At 40.4% G+C, this 17,299-nt stretch overlaps 1 protein-coding gene across 1 annotated transcript; it reads left to right on the forward strand.

Annotated features, from left to right (window-relative positions):
* Nucleotides 1–1,028: 1,028 nt before the first annotated feature.
* On the forward strand, nucleotides 1,029–5,690 carry LOC129944964 (uncharacterized protein K02A2.6-like). Its single transcript, XM_056054625.1, has 2 exons — nucleotides 1,029–2,445; nucleotides 2,602–5,690. The coding sequence occupies exons 1-2, from the start codon at nucleotides 1,029–1,031 to the stop codon at nucleotides 5,541–5,543; spliced, it is 4,359 nt and encodes a 1,452-aa protein (XP_055910600.1). The 3' UTR covers nucleotides 5,544–5,690.
* The last annotated feature ends 11,609 nt before the right edge of the window (nucleotides 5,691–17,299 follow it).

A 17,299-nucleotide genomic window follows, 5' to 3' on the forward strand; every position in this document is an offset into this window, starting at 1 on the left:
TTTATTTTTACTCTTCTACCTTTTTTTTTGTGTACGATAAAAACCAATCTAGCATAAAACCTCTAAAACCAGTTTTTTATAATTTTCTCTATAAAATGGCATGATCTACAGTGTCAAAAGCTTTCTTAATATCAATGTAATGTGAGCTTCCGGTGTTTTAAAGCCAACCCAACTGAGGAAAACCGGAAAAAGTTTAAGCAAGCCAGGAAGGCCTGCAACACCTATATTCGAAGGACCAAATTTTTAAATGACCAAAAATTACGGCGAAAAATACTGCAATGTCCCAAAGGCAGTAAGAATTTTTGGTCATTTGTAAAAAACATGAGGAATTCTTCCTCTTCCTCGTTCCTACGCTTGTTGTCAATGACACTCCTTTAGTTAGCTCTCTTGATAAAGCCAACTTATTTGCAAGGCAGTTCGCCGAAAATTCCACCTTACCAGATAGTGTCATGAATCCCCCAGTTCTTGAACGCGCAAATGATTCTATGGGACCAATCTTTTTTCGTATTCGAACTGTGGCGACAGTTCTTAAAGATCTCAACATTCATAAATCCGCTGGCCCAGATGGTATCCCCGCTATTATTCTGAAGAGGTGTTCTTCCACGCTAGCAAAACCACTGCGTAAGCTTTTCCATCTATCCTATTCTTCTGGGCTCGTTCCGAGTAGTTGGAAAACTGCATTTAGTTCAGAAAATTCCAAAAAAAGGAGAATCTTCTTCTCCCATTGTTACCACCCTAAGGGTACGACATCCCTGACCTCAGGAATGACAGAAGACCTCACGTACCAACCCTGGACGCAGAGGGTCATTGGGAAGGGACAGATTCTGGCGGGAACATAAAATCACGGACATTCCATAATTTTGCATTCTCATCCTAACGTAATAGTTTTTGCTCAGAATCTTCTTTACCTCATGTATTATAATTGCTGTAGAATTATTTTAGTTATTTTCATTACTTATTAAAATAAAACCTGTATAAAAACATAATAGTGGCGACGAGGATTCGTTGAAATAAATTAAAGAACCATCATGCCAGAATCAAATCAACGGCCACATCAGCCTCCTCCAAACCAGCTTCCACCACAACAACAGCAGCAGTTACAGCAACAGCCTCCTATGCAACAACGTCTTCAGCAACAGCAGCCACCTCCACAACAAATTGCGCCACAAAATCCACTTCAACCTAACCTCCAAATGCCACCACCACCGCCGCAGATTCCTCAAGATTTCATATCGTTCTTCCAACTGATGATGACTAATCAATCTGCCCTCATGGAGCGCCTCTCGGAGAATATATTTAATATGAAGAAGGAAAGATCGACCGCAGAATATACGATGGAGGTGCTAGCAAAAAACATCCAAGATTTTCATTACGATGAAGAAAACGGAGTCACATTTGCACAGTGGTTCGAACGTTTCGCGACCACGTTTGAAGAAGATGCAAGAGCGTTAACAGAGGATGCTAAAGTTCGACTACTTTTAAGAAAGTTGGGTGCATCGGAGTACTCCCGATATGTGAATTTAATTTTACCCAATACACCTGCTAGTTTCGATTTTAGTACTACAATCGAAAAACTTAGCAAAATATTTGGACAATCGGAGTCGATCTTTAACACGCGCTTCCACTGCTTACAAATCACAAAAAGCAGTTGTGAAGACTACACAGCTTACACTAGTAGAGTCAATAAGAGCTGTGAGCAATTTCAACTTGGGAAGCTGACAAGTGAGCAATTTAAGTGCTTAATTTTTGTCAAAGGGTTGCATGCTTCATGTGACTCAGATGTCAGAACAAGATTACTGGCATTGCTGCAATCAGGAGACGAAACAAAAATTACGCTTTCGAACTTGCTATTGGAATGTCAGAGAATTGCAACACTAAAGCAAGATTCTCAATTGCTCGAAACTGCACCACTCAAAACAAATGCAGTTTCTTATGGCAGAAAGAAACAGCTGAACAACAATGCTCTACCCATCAGTCATCCCGCATCAGGCAGTTCCACATCTATCAAGACATTGCCGCGTACACCATGCTGGGGATGTGGTGGTATGCATTTTGCTGCAGAATGCTCATTCAAGAACCACCAATGCTCATCATGCAAGCGTACTGGTCACAAAGAGGGTTACTGTTCTTGCTTTGCCAAAGCAAACACCAATCAACAATCATCAAGACCCAAAGGCAAATCCAACAAAAGACAACGAAAATCAAATGTAGTTGCAGTCAACACACTTCAAAAAGCAAATCGCAAATTTATAGAAGTTCACATAAATGGATTAGCACTCAATCTTCAATTAGACACTGGAGCTGACGTCACAATTCTATCGAAGAATAATTGGGAGCAGTTGGGGAGCCCTAAGCTCTTTTTGGACAACAACTCAGAATCGGTAATTGATGCTCAGGGTAGAATAATTACCATGCTTGGTTCTTTCATTGCAGATGTTAAACTGGGTGATAAAACATCAAAACTGTCTTGTCGTGTAGCTGACCTTCCAAATTTAAATCTTTTTGGAATAAATTGGATAGACGAATTTCGTCTATAGCATCAGCCATTCAGTAACATATCCAAAATACTCCGTTTAACATCAACATCAAAAATTTCTGTAGACGTTCATATACAGAAGATAAAAATAGAATTTGCAGACATTTTCACTAAAGCCCTGGGTCATTGCACTAAATTCAGGCCAAAATTATACCTGAGAGAGAATGCTACACCAATATATCGAGCGAAACGACCAGTTCCGTATGCAGCACTTCAGCAAGTCGAAGAAGAATTGAACCGACTGGAACGATTGGGTGTTATAACACCGATAGATTTTTCGGAGTGGGCAGCACCCATAGTTGCCGTTCGTAAAGCCAATGGCAATGTAAGGATATGCCCTGACTACTCAACAGGCTTGAATGATGCTCTTCAGCCCCACCAACATCCACTTCCACTTCCTGAAGAGATTTTCGTAAAACATGCTGATGGCAAGTTTTTCACACACATTGACTTGTCGGACGCATACCTTCAAGTTGAAGTCGAAGAAGAAAGCAAGCAGTTCCTCACAATCAACACCCACAGAGGCCTGTACAAGTTCAACAGACTTCCTCCTGGTGTCAAAGCAGCACCAGGAAGTTTCCAACAAGTCATGGATACAATGCTTTGTCAGCTTGAAGGAGTCTCAGCGTTTATTGATGATCTTCTGGTATCTGGGAAAACTGTGGAAGAACACATTCAGAGACTGAAGGCAGTTTTTACCAGACTACGTGAGTATGGGTTTCATATAAAAATAGAAAAATGTTCATTTTTCCAGACCTCACTCAAATATTTGGGTCATGTCATCACCTCTACCGGACTCAAACCTGATCCAGATAAGTCTGCCGCCATTGTCTCGATGCCACCACCACAAAATTTGTCACAGTTGAGGTCTTTCTTGGGGGCCATAAACTATTATGGCAAGTTTATACCCGACATCAGTAAATTAAGTGGCCCGTTGCACGCGCTACTGAAAAAAGACAGCAAATGGGTATGGACAAAAGCATGTCAAGATGCTTTTACAAACTTCAAGAACATCCTTTCGTCAGACCTGGGTTTAGCGCATTACGATCCACAACTACCAATCATCGTTGCAGCGGACGCATCTAACATGGGAATCGGAGCATGTATTTCTCACCGTTTCGAAGATGGCACCATCAAACCTGTTTATCATGCATCCCGGACACTCACATCAACAGAACAGAACTACAGCCAGGTAGAAAAAGAAGGTCTCGCTCTTACATTTGCAGTGAAGAAGTTTCACCGTATGTTACTTGGACGTCACTTCATCCTTCACACAGACCACAAACCACTTCTGTCAATTTTTGGCTCAAAGAAGGGAGTTCCAGTGTATACTGCCAACAGGTTGCAGCGGTGGGCGATTACTTTGCTAAGGTATGATTTTTCGATTCAATTCATTTCCACTAGTGACTTCGGAAACGCGGACATTTTGTCACGGTTGATAAGCCAACATCCAAGGCCCAATTCTGAAGAGTACGTCACAGCTACTACCACTGTGGAAGAAGAAGCTTGCGCTGATTTGAAACACACCATTCAGCTACTACCACTTACATTTGACATGATACAAAAAGCTACGTTGAACAATTCAGAACTGAATCGAATAGCTAACTTCATCAAATCAAAGTGGCCAAACAAAAACAATCTATCTTCAACCGAGCTTCAGTACTTTAATAGACGCGAAGCATTGACACTCGTTAATAACTGCATCATGTTTGGAGATAGACTAGTTATTCCCGAATGTTACCGTGCCAAAATACTTCGCCAAGTACACAGAGGTCATCCAGGTATCCAAAACATGAAGGCGATAGCTAGAGGCTACATTTACTGGCCACAGATTGATAAAGATATCGAAAATTTTGTGAAGGAATGCTCGAGTTGTCAATCAGCAGCAAAGTCACCAATAAAAACAACACTTCAGTCATGGCCTCTCGCAACGGAGCCCTGGCAACGTATTCATATTGATTACGCAGGACCAATTCAGAATGTATATTACTTGGTAGTAATAGACGCTCATTCCAAATGGCCTGAAATCATAGAAACGTCATCTACAACCTCTACAGCTACAATCAACATCTTGCGAGAAATTTTTTCCAGACATGGATATCCGAAAACCTTGGTATCGGATAATGGAACTCAGTTTTTCAGCCACCAGTTCAAAAATTTCTGTGAGTCAGCAGGTATTCTTCACATGAAAACTGCACCGTTTCATCCCCAATCGAACGGGCAAGCCGAAAGATTTGTCGATACGCTCAAACGATCTCTTCAAAAACTTAAAGGGGAGGTAACCATGCAGGAAGCTCTGCAACAGTTCTTATTCATGTATAGGACAACTCCAAACCGCAACACGCCGAACAGTACGTCACCAGCTGAAGCAATGTATAACAGAAAAATCAGAACATCGTTGGATCTTCTAATTCAACCAAAGTTGAACCAGCCAGTCATCAATGAAAAACAAAACCTGAGTTTCAATCGACAGTATGGAGCAAAACACAGATCATTCGCTGTAGGAGATGCAGTTTTCGTCAAGCTGTATCGTTCAAACAAAAGCAGGTGGATTCCAGGTGAAATACTGGAGAGAGTTGGAGCAGTCAACTATAATGTTCGCGTCAACACAAGAGATAGATTAGTGCGGTCTCACACAAATCAAATTAGACCGAGATCATCCACACAGACGTCATCGACCCCAACAGCGCAAATACCTCTTTCAACACTTTTGCAAGATTTCAACATGAAACCAATTCCAAAACTCCAAAGTCCGGAGATAGCCGCCAGCCAAAGTTCACAGCCTGTAGCAGTTGCCTCAGAGGAATGTCCACAACATAGCAGAAGACTTGATTGGGAGCTTGGGGACAACAATCCAAGTGGTTCGGATCAGCGAGAAGCAATCATCACTCCACCGTCTATCCAGAGACGATCGAATAGAAAGCGTAGAGCAACAAAGAGATATTCTCCTCCCTCACCACCAGCTAAAAGGGAAGGTGTTACCACCCTAAGGGTACGACATCCCTGACCTCAGGAATGACAGAAGACCTCACGTACCAACCCTGGACGCAGAGGGTCATTGGGAAGGGACAGATTCTGGCGGGAACATAAAATCACGGACATTCCATAATTTTGCATTCTCATCCTAACGTAATAGTTTTTGCTCAGAATCTTCTTTACCTCATGTATTATAATTGCTGTAGAATTATCTTAGTTATTTTCATTACTTATTAAAATAAAACCTGTATAAAAACATAATACCCATAAATTACCGACCGATAGCACTAACGTCCCTTCTTTCTAAGGTCACGGAAACGCTGATTAATTATCAGCTTAAGAAATATCTTGAGGAACGGAAGCTTCTTAATGACCGGCAATACGGCTTTCGTAGCAATAGGTCCACTGGTGATCTCATGGTTCATCTCACCGAACAGTGGAACAGATCTTTATATCGCTTTGGAGAAAGTAAGATTATTGCACTTGATATTTCAAAGGCATTTGATAAAGACTGGCATCTTGCTGTCTTATCGAAAATGCGTGCTTTCGGTATCGACGAATCTCTTCTTCGTTGGATTAGAAATTTTCTTTCGAACCGTTCAATACAAGTTGTTTTGGACGGATTCAAGTCTGAAACTCATAAAATAAACGCTGGTGTGCCCCAGGGCTCCGTTTTGTCTCCGACCCTCTTCCTCATTTTTATAAATGATCTCCTGTCTGCTACTTCTAATCCAATACATTGTTTCGCTGACGATAGCACTCTTAGCTTTTCATATTCGTTTCCAGACTCACAACCCTCCTCTTCGGATGTGGAACTGCAACGGCAAAATATGATTAGCTCATTAAATTCCGACCTACACAGTATTGTACAATGGGGAATAAAAAACCGTGTGGAATTTAATGCTTCGAAAACGCAATGCTGTCTTGCATCGTTAAAGCGAGATAAACCGTCTTTGCCACTATCTATGAGTGGCACTTGCATCAACGAAACGGAAAATCTTGACATCCTCGGAATGTGCATCAGCAACCACCTTTTGTGGAGCGATCACATACGCGATGTTGCCAAAAATGCCGCAAGATGTCTAGGTTTTTTGAGACGTTGCAAGAAATTTTTTTCTCCGTCTGATCTGGCTAAAATCTACAAAACCTATATACGTCCGAAACTTGAATATAACTCTCATCTCTGGGCTGGTGCTCCAGTAACTTATTTAAGCCTCTTGGACAGTATTCAAAAAAGAGCTTTTAAAATGATTGGTGACATAAACATCATCAACTCGTTTAAATCACTCGAACATCGACGCAAGGTTTCTTGCCTCACACTTTTTTACCGTTATCTTAACGGACTATACTCTAGTGAGATAGCCAGTTGCATTCCTCCCCTTAAACAATTAAACCGTAATACTCGCGCTTCTAGGAATGCCATCAGTTTACCCTTGAGCCCATCTTCGGCCGTACTATGAAGTACAGAGATTCTTTTTTTAGCCGTACCACGCGAATGTGGAACGCCTTGCCACGCTCTATCTTTCCCTGCCATTGCAATGTTCAGAAATTTAAAACCAATGTACACCGACACCTCCTATCCAACCCTTCCCTCTTTTCCTGCTAATGCTCACACTGTGTCTTTGGCATATAAAAAACCCTTTAAGTGTTTGCTAATTATTAAAAAAAAAAAAAAAATGTAAAGAGCAGAAGTGAATTGAAAAATCTATACTTTCGCAGATATGGCTAAAAGAGCACCTTTAGTTGATTTATCAACTCTGAATCCATACTGTTTTGAGCTGAAACTTGAAAGTATATTTTTGTTAAAACATACAATTTTGATCTTAGTGTTGTCTTCATACAAAAAAAAAGAAACATTTTCGAAAATAACGGAAACCCTGAAACACATGTATATATTATGTAAAATGTACATTTTGTCAGCCGATAGAAATATTAACTTTGCAAATATAATTTAAACTTATTTACTCATGTGGCGAGTTTATTACTTTCTCAAGAAATTATTCGTTCTTCAAAGGAATATTTCTTTTGTTTGTTTTGCATTATTGTGCCGCAACAATATAATTTTTGATTGTCAAATAAAGATTTACTAGCTTTTCTATTTTCAAGTACATAGCCTTGATTGTTTACAACTTATTATCTGTTACTCTTAAAAAATAAACCTTATTTAATTTCTTTATTATTCGAAAACATTTCATATCGGTACAAAGCCATTTTGTGTTTTATTGTCTGTACTAAAGGGTGTCCCAAAATTAACGCAATATTTGAATTAAATAGAAAACGCCGTTTTTAGTCTTTTGATAGTTATATTTTTATTGACTCGTAAAGTACATAGGATAGGGTTATGTATGGAATAACACATCGCACAAATGGCCTCCACGGCTTTGTTGAAATTTTCCATGACCATTCTGCATAAATGTGGCTGCACGTTGATGCAGCGTTGAATCTCCTCCTTTAATGCACGCGTGGTTGTGGGCTTGTTGACATAGACTTGTGATTTCAAATAACCCCATAAAAGAAGTCTAATGGTGTTAAATCACACGATCTAGGAGGCCAATTTTGATCACCGAAACGAAAGAGTACACGACCTGGAAATTTCTCATGCAGTTATTGAATTGTGGCACCGTCTTGTTGAAACCACATATTGGACACATCAATATCATTAAATTTTGGAGAAAGAACTGTGTAATCATGTCGCGATATCGAACACCAGTAACAGTCACTGCTTGACCAGCATCATTTTCAAAAAAAATATGGCCCAATTATGCCTCAAGCCCAAAATCCACACCATACAGTTACGAGTTGTGGATGCATTTGTTTTTCGACAATCACATGTGAGTTCTCCGAACCCAAATGTGCTTCATCGCTTAGGATGATTTTGCTCGAAAAATCAGGGTCCATTTGTTGATGTTCAATAATCCATTCAACGAACTCTCTTCTGTGTCCATGGTCATTAGGCTTCAATTGTTGTGTTAATTGAATTTTGTAAGCATGAAGACACAGATCTTTGGTGAGTATACGCTGAAGAGAAGTTCTTGAAATTTGCAATTCTTGTCCACGACGTCGAATTGAGGTTCCTGGATTGTCAGCAACACTCTCACGCACTGCTTCGACATTCACATTTGAAAGGCTTGTTTTTGGATGACCAGTGTGTTTGGCGTGTCCTACGGATCCAGTCTCCATGAATTTTTCAATTAATCTCTTCACAGTTGACGAAGTTAAAACACTATTCCGACCATATTTTGTATGAAGTTTTCGAACTGCAGCCGCCAAGCTTTCACTATTTTTGAAATATTCTTTAATATTGAAGACACGTTGTTCTATCATGTAACGCTCCATTTTTAATAACCCTATACTGTTAGCTGTCAAATTGCTTTTTTTTCAGGGTTGCCAACACTTCACTGCACAAATGGCGGCAAATTCAAATCTTGCGTTAATTTTGGGACACCCTTTATATAATTTTATATACATATGCTAACGAGTTAGTAAGAATTGAAAAATAAATTGAATTAAGGCATATGCCCTCTGAATCCTCTTATTCTAACAGATTTATTTATTTAGTGAACCTAGTTTAAAATTGTCGTTTGGGTTCTGTGGATACAGCTGAACAAGAACAGATGATTGATGATTTTAAGATACTCACTTGAAAACTGCCAAATTTGAAATTTAGGTCAACTAGAACTTGGAAGAGGACGTACCTACACTTTGCAAGTTGATTTTTATGTCTACTTTTGATTTCCAGATTGAGGGTAATAAATTAAGCCGAAAGGGTTATGAACCGGTTGTAGAATTTTTGAAGCTTGGTGCTGTACTAATTTGGGCTATAATAGTTTTCTTAAATTCTCCAAATTGATAATGAATAGAAAATTTTACAGAAAAACCAATATTTACAAATTGAATTCAATTAAACTTTTTGAATGCAATAATTTTGAAATCAATACCTTTAGTTGTTTTCGAGATATTCAAACAAAAAATCAGTTTTTTACCAATTTCTTGTAGGTCTGTGTTTGGTATACAAAATACGTCCATTGATTTTTTTAAAATTTTTACCAAATATTGAAAACAATGGTTTATTTGAAGTTGATTTCTCGGTTGGTTCTTATGTATCACATACGTACTCGTACACACGCAGACACAGGAGTCTCTCTAAAAACCTTGAAATATTGAGAAATAGCAAAGTTTTCAGTCGAAAAATTAAAACCCATTACAATTACTTCCTATAGAATGTTTTTTACGAAGCCCTGCTCTTAACCGTTCGATAAGCAAGTTGACTTGGCTCACATACATCTTTTTGACCATCGGGCTTCGCCATGCTTTATAAGGAGCCTTAATAAGTTAAGCGAAAACCATGAAGACACAATTTTATACCTATGACAAGCATCAAACTTATGGCTTCATTATGAAGGGGAAGGAACCCTGGTTTGATGAGGAAAGTCGGCAGGCAAATGCAGCCAAACAACAGGCACGAAAAACGGCGCATGAGCTCTATGAGCAGAAGAGGCGAGAGGAACGCCGACTTCTCAGAAGGAAAAAGAGAGGGCATGAGAAGCGAGCGGTAGAAGATGTTGAGAGGTTTAAAAGCAGGAATGAAGTTCGAAAGTTTTATGAACAGGTGAAACGAAATTCACAGGTATATAAACCTAGAACCGAAGGCTGCAAAGACGAAATGGAAACATAATAGTGGAATCACAGTCAATGCTGAGGATATGGAAGAACCACTTCTGTTGCGACGACGAACTGAATTCTGCTGTCAGGCAGGATGATCCATTCAACATAGACGACGAAAGCCAACAATCCCGTCCTCCCGACTTAGACGAAGTAAAGATTGCCATATCTAAGCTGAAGTCAAATAAAGCCGCTGGAGCGGATGGCTTGAATGCCGAGCTCCTTAAAGCAGCTGGAGATAAGTTGGTTAGGAGCATGCACCAACTTATCTGTAAGATATGGTCGGAAGAAAGCATGCCCGATGAATGGAACCTCAGTATTGTTTGCCCGATCCTGAAAAATACTGCACCAACTATAGAGGAATCAGTCTACTTAACATCGCCTATAAAATCTTCTCTGTGTAATATGTGAACGTCTAAAGCCCATCGTCAACAACCTGATAGGGCCTTATCAGTGTGGTTTTAGACCAGGAAAGTCCACAGTTGATCAAATATTCACATTACGGCAGATCCTGGAAAAAAAACCAAGAACACCAAATCGACACCCACCATCTTTTCATCGATTTCAAGGCCGCATATGACAGCATCTACAGGGACGAGCTGTATAGAGCCATGTCTAGTTTTGGCATCCCTGCCAAACTCGTCCGGTTGTGCAGGATGACCATGGAGAATTCACGCTGCTCCATAAAGGTTGGAAACAACTTAACAGAACCTTTCGATGTCAAAAAAGGTTTTAGACAAGGTGATGCACTGTCATGCGATTTTTTTAACATCGTGCTTGAATAGTGCAGAGCTCACACGTCAACACTAGAGGCACTATCTTTCAAAAGTCTGTCCAATTACTGGCATATGCTGATGACATTGACATAATCGGAAGAACTCAGCGTGATGTCAATGGGGCTTTTGTGTGTATTGAGGCAGAGGCGGCAAAAATTTGTTTAATGGTTAATGAGGGAAAAACAAAGTACATGCTGTTGTCAAGAAAGGACTTAAAACACCGAAGTCTTGGTCAAAACGTCCCCATCGACAGACGTAACTTTGAGGTAGTCAAGGACTTCGTCTACCTAGGCTCTGCTGTAAGCACAGAAAACAACACCAGCGCTGAGATCAAACGCATAAAAACTCTCGCTAACCGATGTTGCTTTGGACTAAGAAAGCAATTTAGTGGTAAAGTGCTCTCTCGAGGGACCAAAGTGTTGCTATATAAGACCCTTATCATGCCCATCCTGCTATACGGTGCAGAAGCATGGACTATGGACCTTGGGTCGCTTCGAGAGAAAAGTTCTTCGTGTGATCTACGGTCCCGTATGCATCGAAGGGGAGTGGAGGAGAAGATGGAACGACGTGTAAAAGAAGTGTAAAAGTCCGGGCTCCGGCCCGGAAAGTCTTCGAATCCACACCCACAGGACAGCGCAGTAGAGGAAGACCAAGGATCAGGTGGCGCTCACAAGGGGAAGGTGACCTCACCCAACTTGGAGCGTGAAACTGGAGACATCTAGCTAGGGACCGAGCAAGATGGAGAAGTTTATTGGCTGAGGCCCTAGTTCACACAGGACTGTAGCGCCACCTTAAATGAAAATAAAATCAAAATCAAATTGTGTCGAAAGGGTTATGAACCGGTTGTAGAATTTTTGAAATTTGATGCTGTACTAATTTGGTCTATAATAGTGTTCTTAAATTCTCCAAATTGATAATGAATAGACAATAGACTCGTATACACACAGACACAGGAGTCTCTCTAAAAAACCTTTGATTAGGCACCTTGAAATATTGATAAATAGCAAAATTTTCAGTTAGATAATTCAAGACCGATTACAATTACTTCCTATAGAAAGTTTAAAAGTTAAAAATGTATGTTTTTTACAAACCTTGCACCTAACAGTTCGATAAGTAAGTTTACTTGGCTCACATACATCTTTTTGATCATCGGTCTTAGTGATGCTTTATAAGGAGCTTTAAAAAGTTAAGTGAAAACAATGAAGACACAATTTGGTACCAATGACAAGGGTCAAACTAATGCCTTCATTATGATGTTATGTAAATGCAGTTGACAAAAGTTTTTTTTTAATATCAAACAATTTGTCAAAAAAGTTACTTTTAATTATGACATTTTTTGGCTGGAAAGCGGTTACAAACAATGGGCAGGTTCAGGTGACATAAGGGACTTGAAAGTAAGGCAAGTTTCTAGTATCTGATTGGCGAGCTGCCAAAAAATCGCCTTCCAATTAAGGCAACTTTAATGGAAAGTTGACTGGAAAGTTAGTCAAGAAAAATCTCCCTGGCTATCAAGTTAAGTCTACTTCTATCAAAATGACAGTTGATAATGTTTTTCATTCAACTGAAAGCTGAACTTTATTACTCTATGATTTATTTATTTTCTGCACAACTTTATTTAATGCTTTCTGTATAAGAGTAAACGAGAGAGGGGGGACAGGTGTTTCCACTAAGGCACCTCTCCTTATCCAGGCGGCAGCGGACGAATTCTCGAGATAGAATCAACGGTGGCGTCTACAGTTCCAGTAAAGTTGAACTACTTAGTGAACACCTTATAGGGCTTCTTCGACATATTCTGAGCCCAGGCCTGTAGGGAGCGGTTTATCCGGCTCCCCTTCCTTGGAGTTATACTAAGGATCTGGCCCTCCAGGTTGGGGGTTGTGCCGTCGGGGTGACTTCCTGGCCACGTAAAAATACCTTAAGTTTCAAAGCACCAACAAGCCTCGGATACGGACGGATTCACTGTTGACAACCCACGCAAACGAAATAAGGACAACGAACTTCGGATATGTACGTGGAATGTTAGGTCCCTTAACAGTCCACGTGCAGCCGAACAATTAGCGGAAGCCCTAAACTGCTGCAAGGCAGATATTACAGCCATCCAAGAAGGGCAATAGGATGGACCGGGCAAACGCAAACTAAAAGACTGTGATGTTACTACGGCGACTGCTACCGAGAACAAAGACAGCGTCTATTTGGGTGTGGATTTGATGTTGGAACTAGGCTCAGGCAAAAAGTCTTGAGTTTCAACAGTGTGAGCGAGCGCATTACGACAATCCGCATCAAGGCTAAATTCGCCAACATAAGCCTAATATGCGCGCATGCCCCAACAGAGGAGAAAGATGAAGACACCAAAGACATATTCTTCGAGCTCTTGAACAAGACATATGAGCAGTGCCCTGGCTATGACATTAAAATTGTCTTAGAAGATTTGAAAGCCAAGCTAGGAAGAGAAGACATCTTTGGTGGCACAATCGGGAGATACAGCTTGCACGACACTACATCCGACAACGGATTCAGGCTGGTCGATTTCCCTGCGGGTCGAGACGTTCTGGTAGCTAGTACGCAGTTCACGCATCTTAATATCCACAAGGGGACATGGAAATCTCCTGATCAATCAACCGTCAACCAGATTAACTACATTGCGATCGACGCACTACACTTCTCCAGTATCCAGGATATCCAAACATTCCGAGAGGCCAACATTGACTCGGACCACTACCTCGTTGTAGCCAAGGTATGGCTACGGATATCCCGATCCAAGCCAAAACAAGGAAGTACTGTGAGAAGATTCGACGTTAGACGGCTACAATCGCAAGAGACTGCCATTTCCTTTTCCGATCGAGTCTCTAATAACCTCTTAAGGAGTCCTATGCTTCCTGCATTAAGCATTGAAAACCAGTGGCAACATTGCCTTTCAGCCATCAGAGATGCCGCCTCTGAAGTGCTAGGTTTCACACGGCCACCACAGCGAAACCCCTGGTTTGACGACGAATGCCGGCAAGCGCACGCAGCGAAACAAGAGGCATACAAAACGGCGCTGCACAAAAGGACTAGAGCTGCTCGCGAGTTCTACGAACAAAAGAGGAGAGAGGAACACCGGCTTCTTAGACAGAAAAAAAAGAGAGCAGAGGGATGTCACAACAGGAATGAGGTTCGTAAATTTTACCAAAAGGTAAAAAAAACCTCCCAAGGGTACCAGCCATGAACCGAAGCCTGTAAAGACGATCAGGGGAACATCGTAGTAGAACAGCAGTCGATGCTGAGAATATGGAAAGATCACTTCTCCAAATTATATAACGGCGATGACGAACCGAATTCCGCTGTAAGGGAGACAGAACCACTCAACCTCGGCGACGCAGATCAACAATTCCGCCTACCCGACCTTGACGAAGTGAAGATAGCTATATCTTAACTTAAGTCAAACAAAGCTGCTGGAGCTGACGGCATCGCTGCCGAACTATTCAAAGCAGCAGGCGATGACTTGGTACGGAGCATGCACCAACTCATCTGCAAAATATGGTCGGAAGAAAGCATGCCCGATGAGTGGAATCTCAGCATAGTGTGCTCGATACATGAGAAAGGAGACCCTCTAAACTGCGCCAACTACAGAGGCAACAGTCTCCTTAACATTGCGTATAAAATCCTCTCTGCCGTATTATGTGAACGTCTGAAGCCATTCGTCAACAACCTGATTGGTCCTTATCAGTGTGGCTTCAGACCAGGAAAGTCCACTATCGACCAAATATTCACACTACGGGAGATCTTGGAAAAATCCCAGGAGCTTCAAATCGATACCCACCATCTCTTTATCGATTTTAAAGCCGCGTATGACAGCATCTATAGGGAAGAGCTCTACCGAGCAATGTCTAGTTTTGGCATCCCTGTCAAACTTATCCGTTTGTGCAGAATGACGATGGAGAATGCACGCTGCTCTATCAAGGTCGGAAAAGATCTTACCGATGCATTTGATGTCAAAAAAGGTTTTAGACAAGGCGATGCACTGTCATGCGATTTCTTCAACATCGTTCTGGAAAAAATTGTGCAAAACTCAACCGTCAACACTAGAGGCACAATCTTCCAAAGGTCCATCCAATTACTCGGATACGCAGATGATATTGACATAATTGGAAGATCAAAGCGTGATGTCAGTGGAGCGTTTTTGAGCATTGCGGCAGAAGCGAAGAAGATGGGTTTAATGGTGATCAATGAGGGCAAGACCAAGTATATGCTGTCATCAAAAAAGGACACTGAACGACGAAGTCTTGGACAAAACGTCACCATGGACAGCTATAACTTTGATGTAGTTAAGGAATTTGTCTACCTAGTCACCGCTATTAATGCAGACAACGACACCAGCTCTTGCAAATCGCTGCTTCTTTGGACTTAGAAAGCAATTGAGAAGTAAAGTCCTCTCTCGAGCATGTAAAATCACCATCTATAAGACACTCATCATCCCGGTTCTCATTTATGGCGCTGAGGCCTGGACCCTGTCAAAGAAAGATGAGAACGTCTTAGGATGCTTCGAGAGAAAAATTCTTCGGGTGATTTTTGGTCCCGTACGCATAGATGGAGAATGGAGGAGAAGATATAACGACGAACTGTACGGGCTGTACAGCGACACTGACCTAGTTAGCAGAATTAAAGTCCAACGGCTTAGATGGCTAGGTCATGTAGAGCGAATGGACATCAACGCTCCAGCCCGGAAGGTCTTCGAATCCAATCCCGAGGGACGGCGCAGTAGAGGAAGACCGCGACTCAGGTGTCGCACCCAGGTGGGAGAGGACCTCAACCAACTTGGCGTGCGAAACTGGAGACATCTAGCTAGGGACCGAGCTGGCTGGAGACGCTTGTTAGTTGAGGCCCAGGTCCGCCCCGGACTGTAGCGCCACCTTAAGTAAGTAAGTAAGTAAAAGAGTGCCTTGTCAATTTGGAAAAGAAATAACTAATATTTCTTTACAATACAAAATACAAATCGTGGTGAACTTGTAGCTTGCCTAAGGAGTGTTTGATTGAAGGCAGTAATTTTGTTGGTACTTTTTGTACTATAAACTTAAAGTAGAGATTTGCGAAGCAAAGTTCTGAATTTAAAATTCATGACGCTTGAAAAACTAACTAGTTGTCTTGCTCAAAATTTTCGTCCAAAGAATGAAGTTGACTGCAAATGAAGTACCTTATGTTTTGTGAACCTGCCCAACGTTTCTTTAATACTAGATCATCTTATGCCATTAGTTGTACCAATTCTAAAAAAAACTCCATCCACTTTCTGATAAAAGGTATTCACGATGATCACAGGATTTTCCATAGGTCTGTCAAATCACAAATGTCCCCTATCTTTACGTTTCACAAGGCAAAATAAATGTATTTATTTTTATTTAAGATCAAATTTGCAGATCCGGATATTTTGGCTCATTTAACACTCTTTCCACGAATACATTAAAAAATGTTTAGCTGGGTTTTGACATCTTTACGACACTCGGTAACACGTACACGAAGTTACACTTATTTAATTCCAAAAAAAGGAACAATTCGAATGGTGTTTCATGCGCCAATAAAAAAATCAATTTTTAAAGCAAATCTAAATTTACCAATAGAAAACCCTATAAGATTTTTCTGAGCTTAAAATAGTGTTATATCAATACGGCGGGCGTTTTAAAGTATCTTTTATACTATCGATACTATCGATATCGGTAATAGTGTATTAAATTTGACGACATTATTGTACGAGTATTTATTTTATTATTTATCTTCAAATAAAAGAACTTTTTTTTTTAATTAACATTTTTTAAAGCTTGAAATTCGAATTAAAACTTAGAAAAAAAAATAATATAAAAAAATGCAACGTCAAAAACGAATTTAATCTTAAAACCACCGATTTCAACCAAATATATTGAGATTAAATATTTTCTCTTTGTGTATGTCCTTGATTGTAAACTATTCCTTGCTGGCGTTGTTTAATAATTGAAAGATTGATTGAAAGAAAATGTACTACTGCTAAATTAATTAATTGTTTTGAAAATAACTGAAGCTGCGGCGCCTTGAATAACTTGGATCTCACTAAAGTTTGTCTACATTTTAAACTCATCCGATCGCAGACCCCTAAGTATCTCAATCATCATTACTGTATTAATTTTTAAAGATAACTACAATTGTTATGTTCTAAAGGGTGATTTTTTTGAGGTTAGGATTTTCATGCATTAGTATTTGACAGATCACGCGGGATTTCAGACATGGTGTCAAAGAGAAAGATGCTCAGTATGCTTTGACATTTCATCATGAATAGACTTACTAACGAGCAACGCTTGCAAATCATTGAATTTTATTACCAAAATCAGTGTTCGGTTCGAAATGT

Source organism: Eupeodes corollae, chromosome 2, assembly GCF_945859685.1.
Source record: "Eupeodes corollae chromosome 2, idEupCoro1.1, whole genome shotgun sequence".
NCBI lineage: Eukaryota > Metazoa > Arthropoda > Insecta > Diptera > Syrphidae > Eupeodes > Eupeodes corollae.

What these genes read in the sequence shown, in the direction of transcription:
- LOC129944964 (XM_056054625.1), top strand. Translation starts at nt 1,029, where the DNA reads ATGCCAGAATCAAATCAACGGCCACATCAGCCTCCTCCAAACCAGCTT. An exon ending in CATTGCAGATGTTAAACTGG is followed by an intron (nt 2,446 to 2,601) that starts GTGATAAAACAT and finishes AAATTTCTGTAG; the next exon opens with ACGTTCATATACAGAAGATA.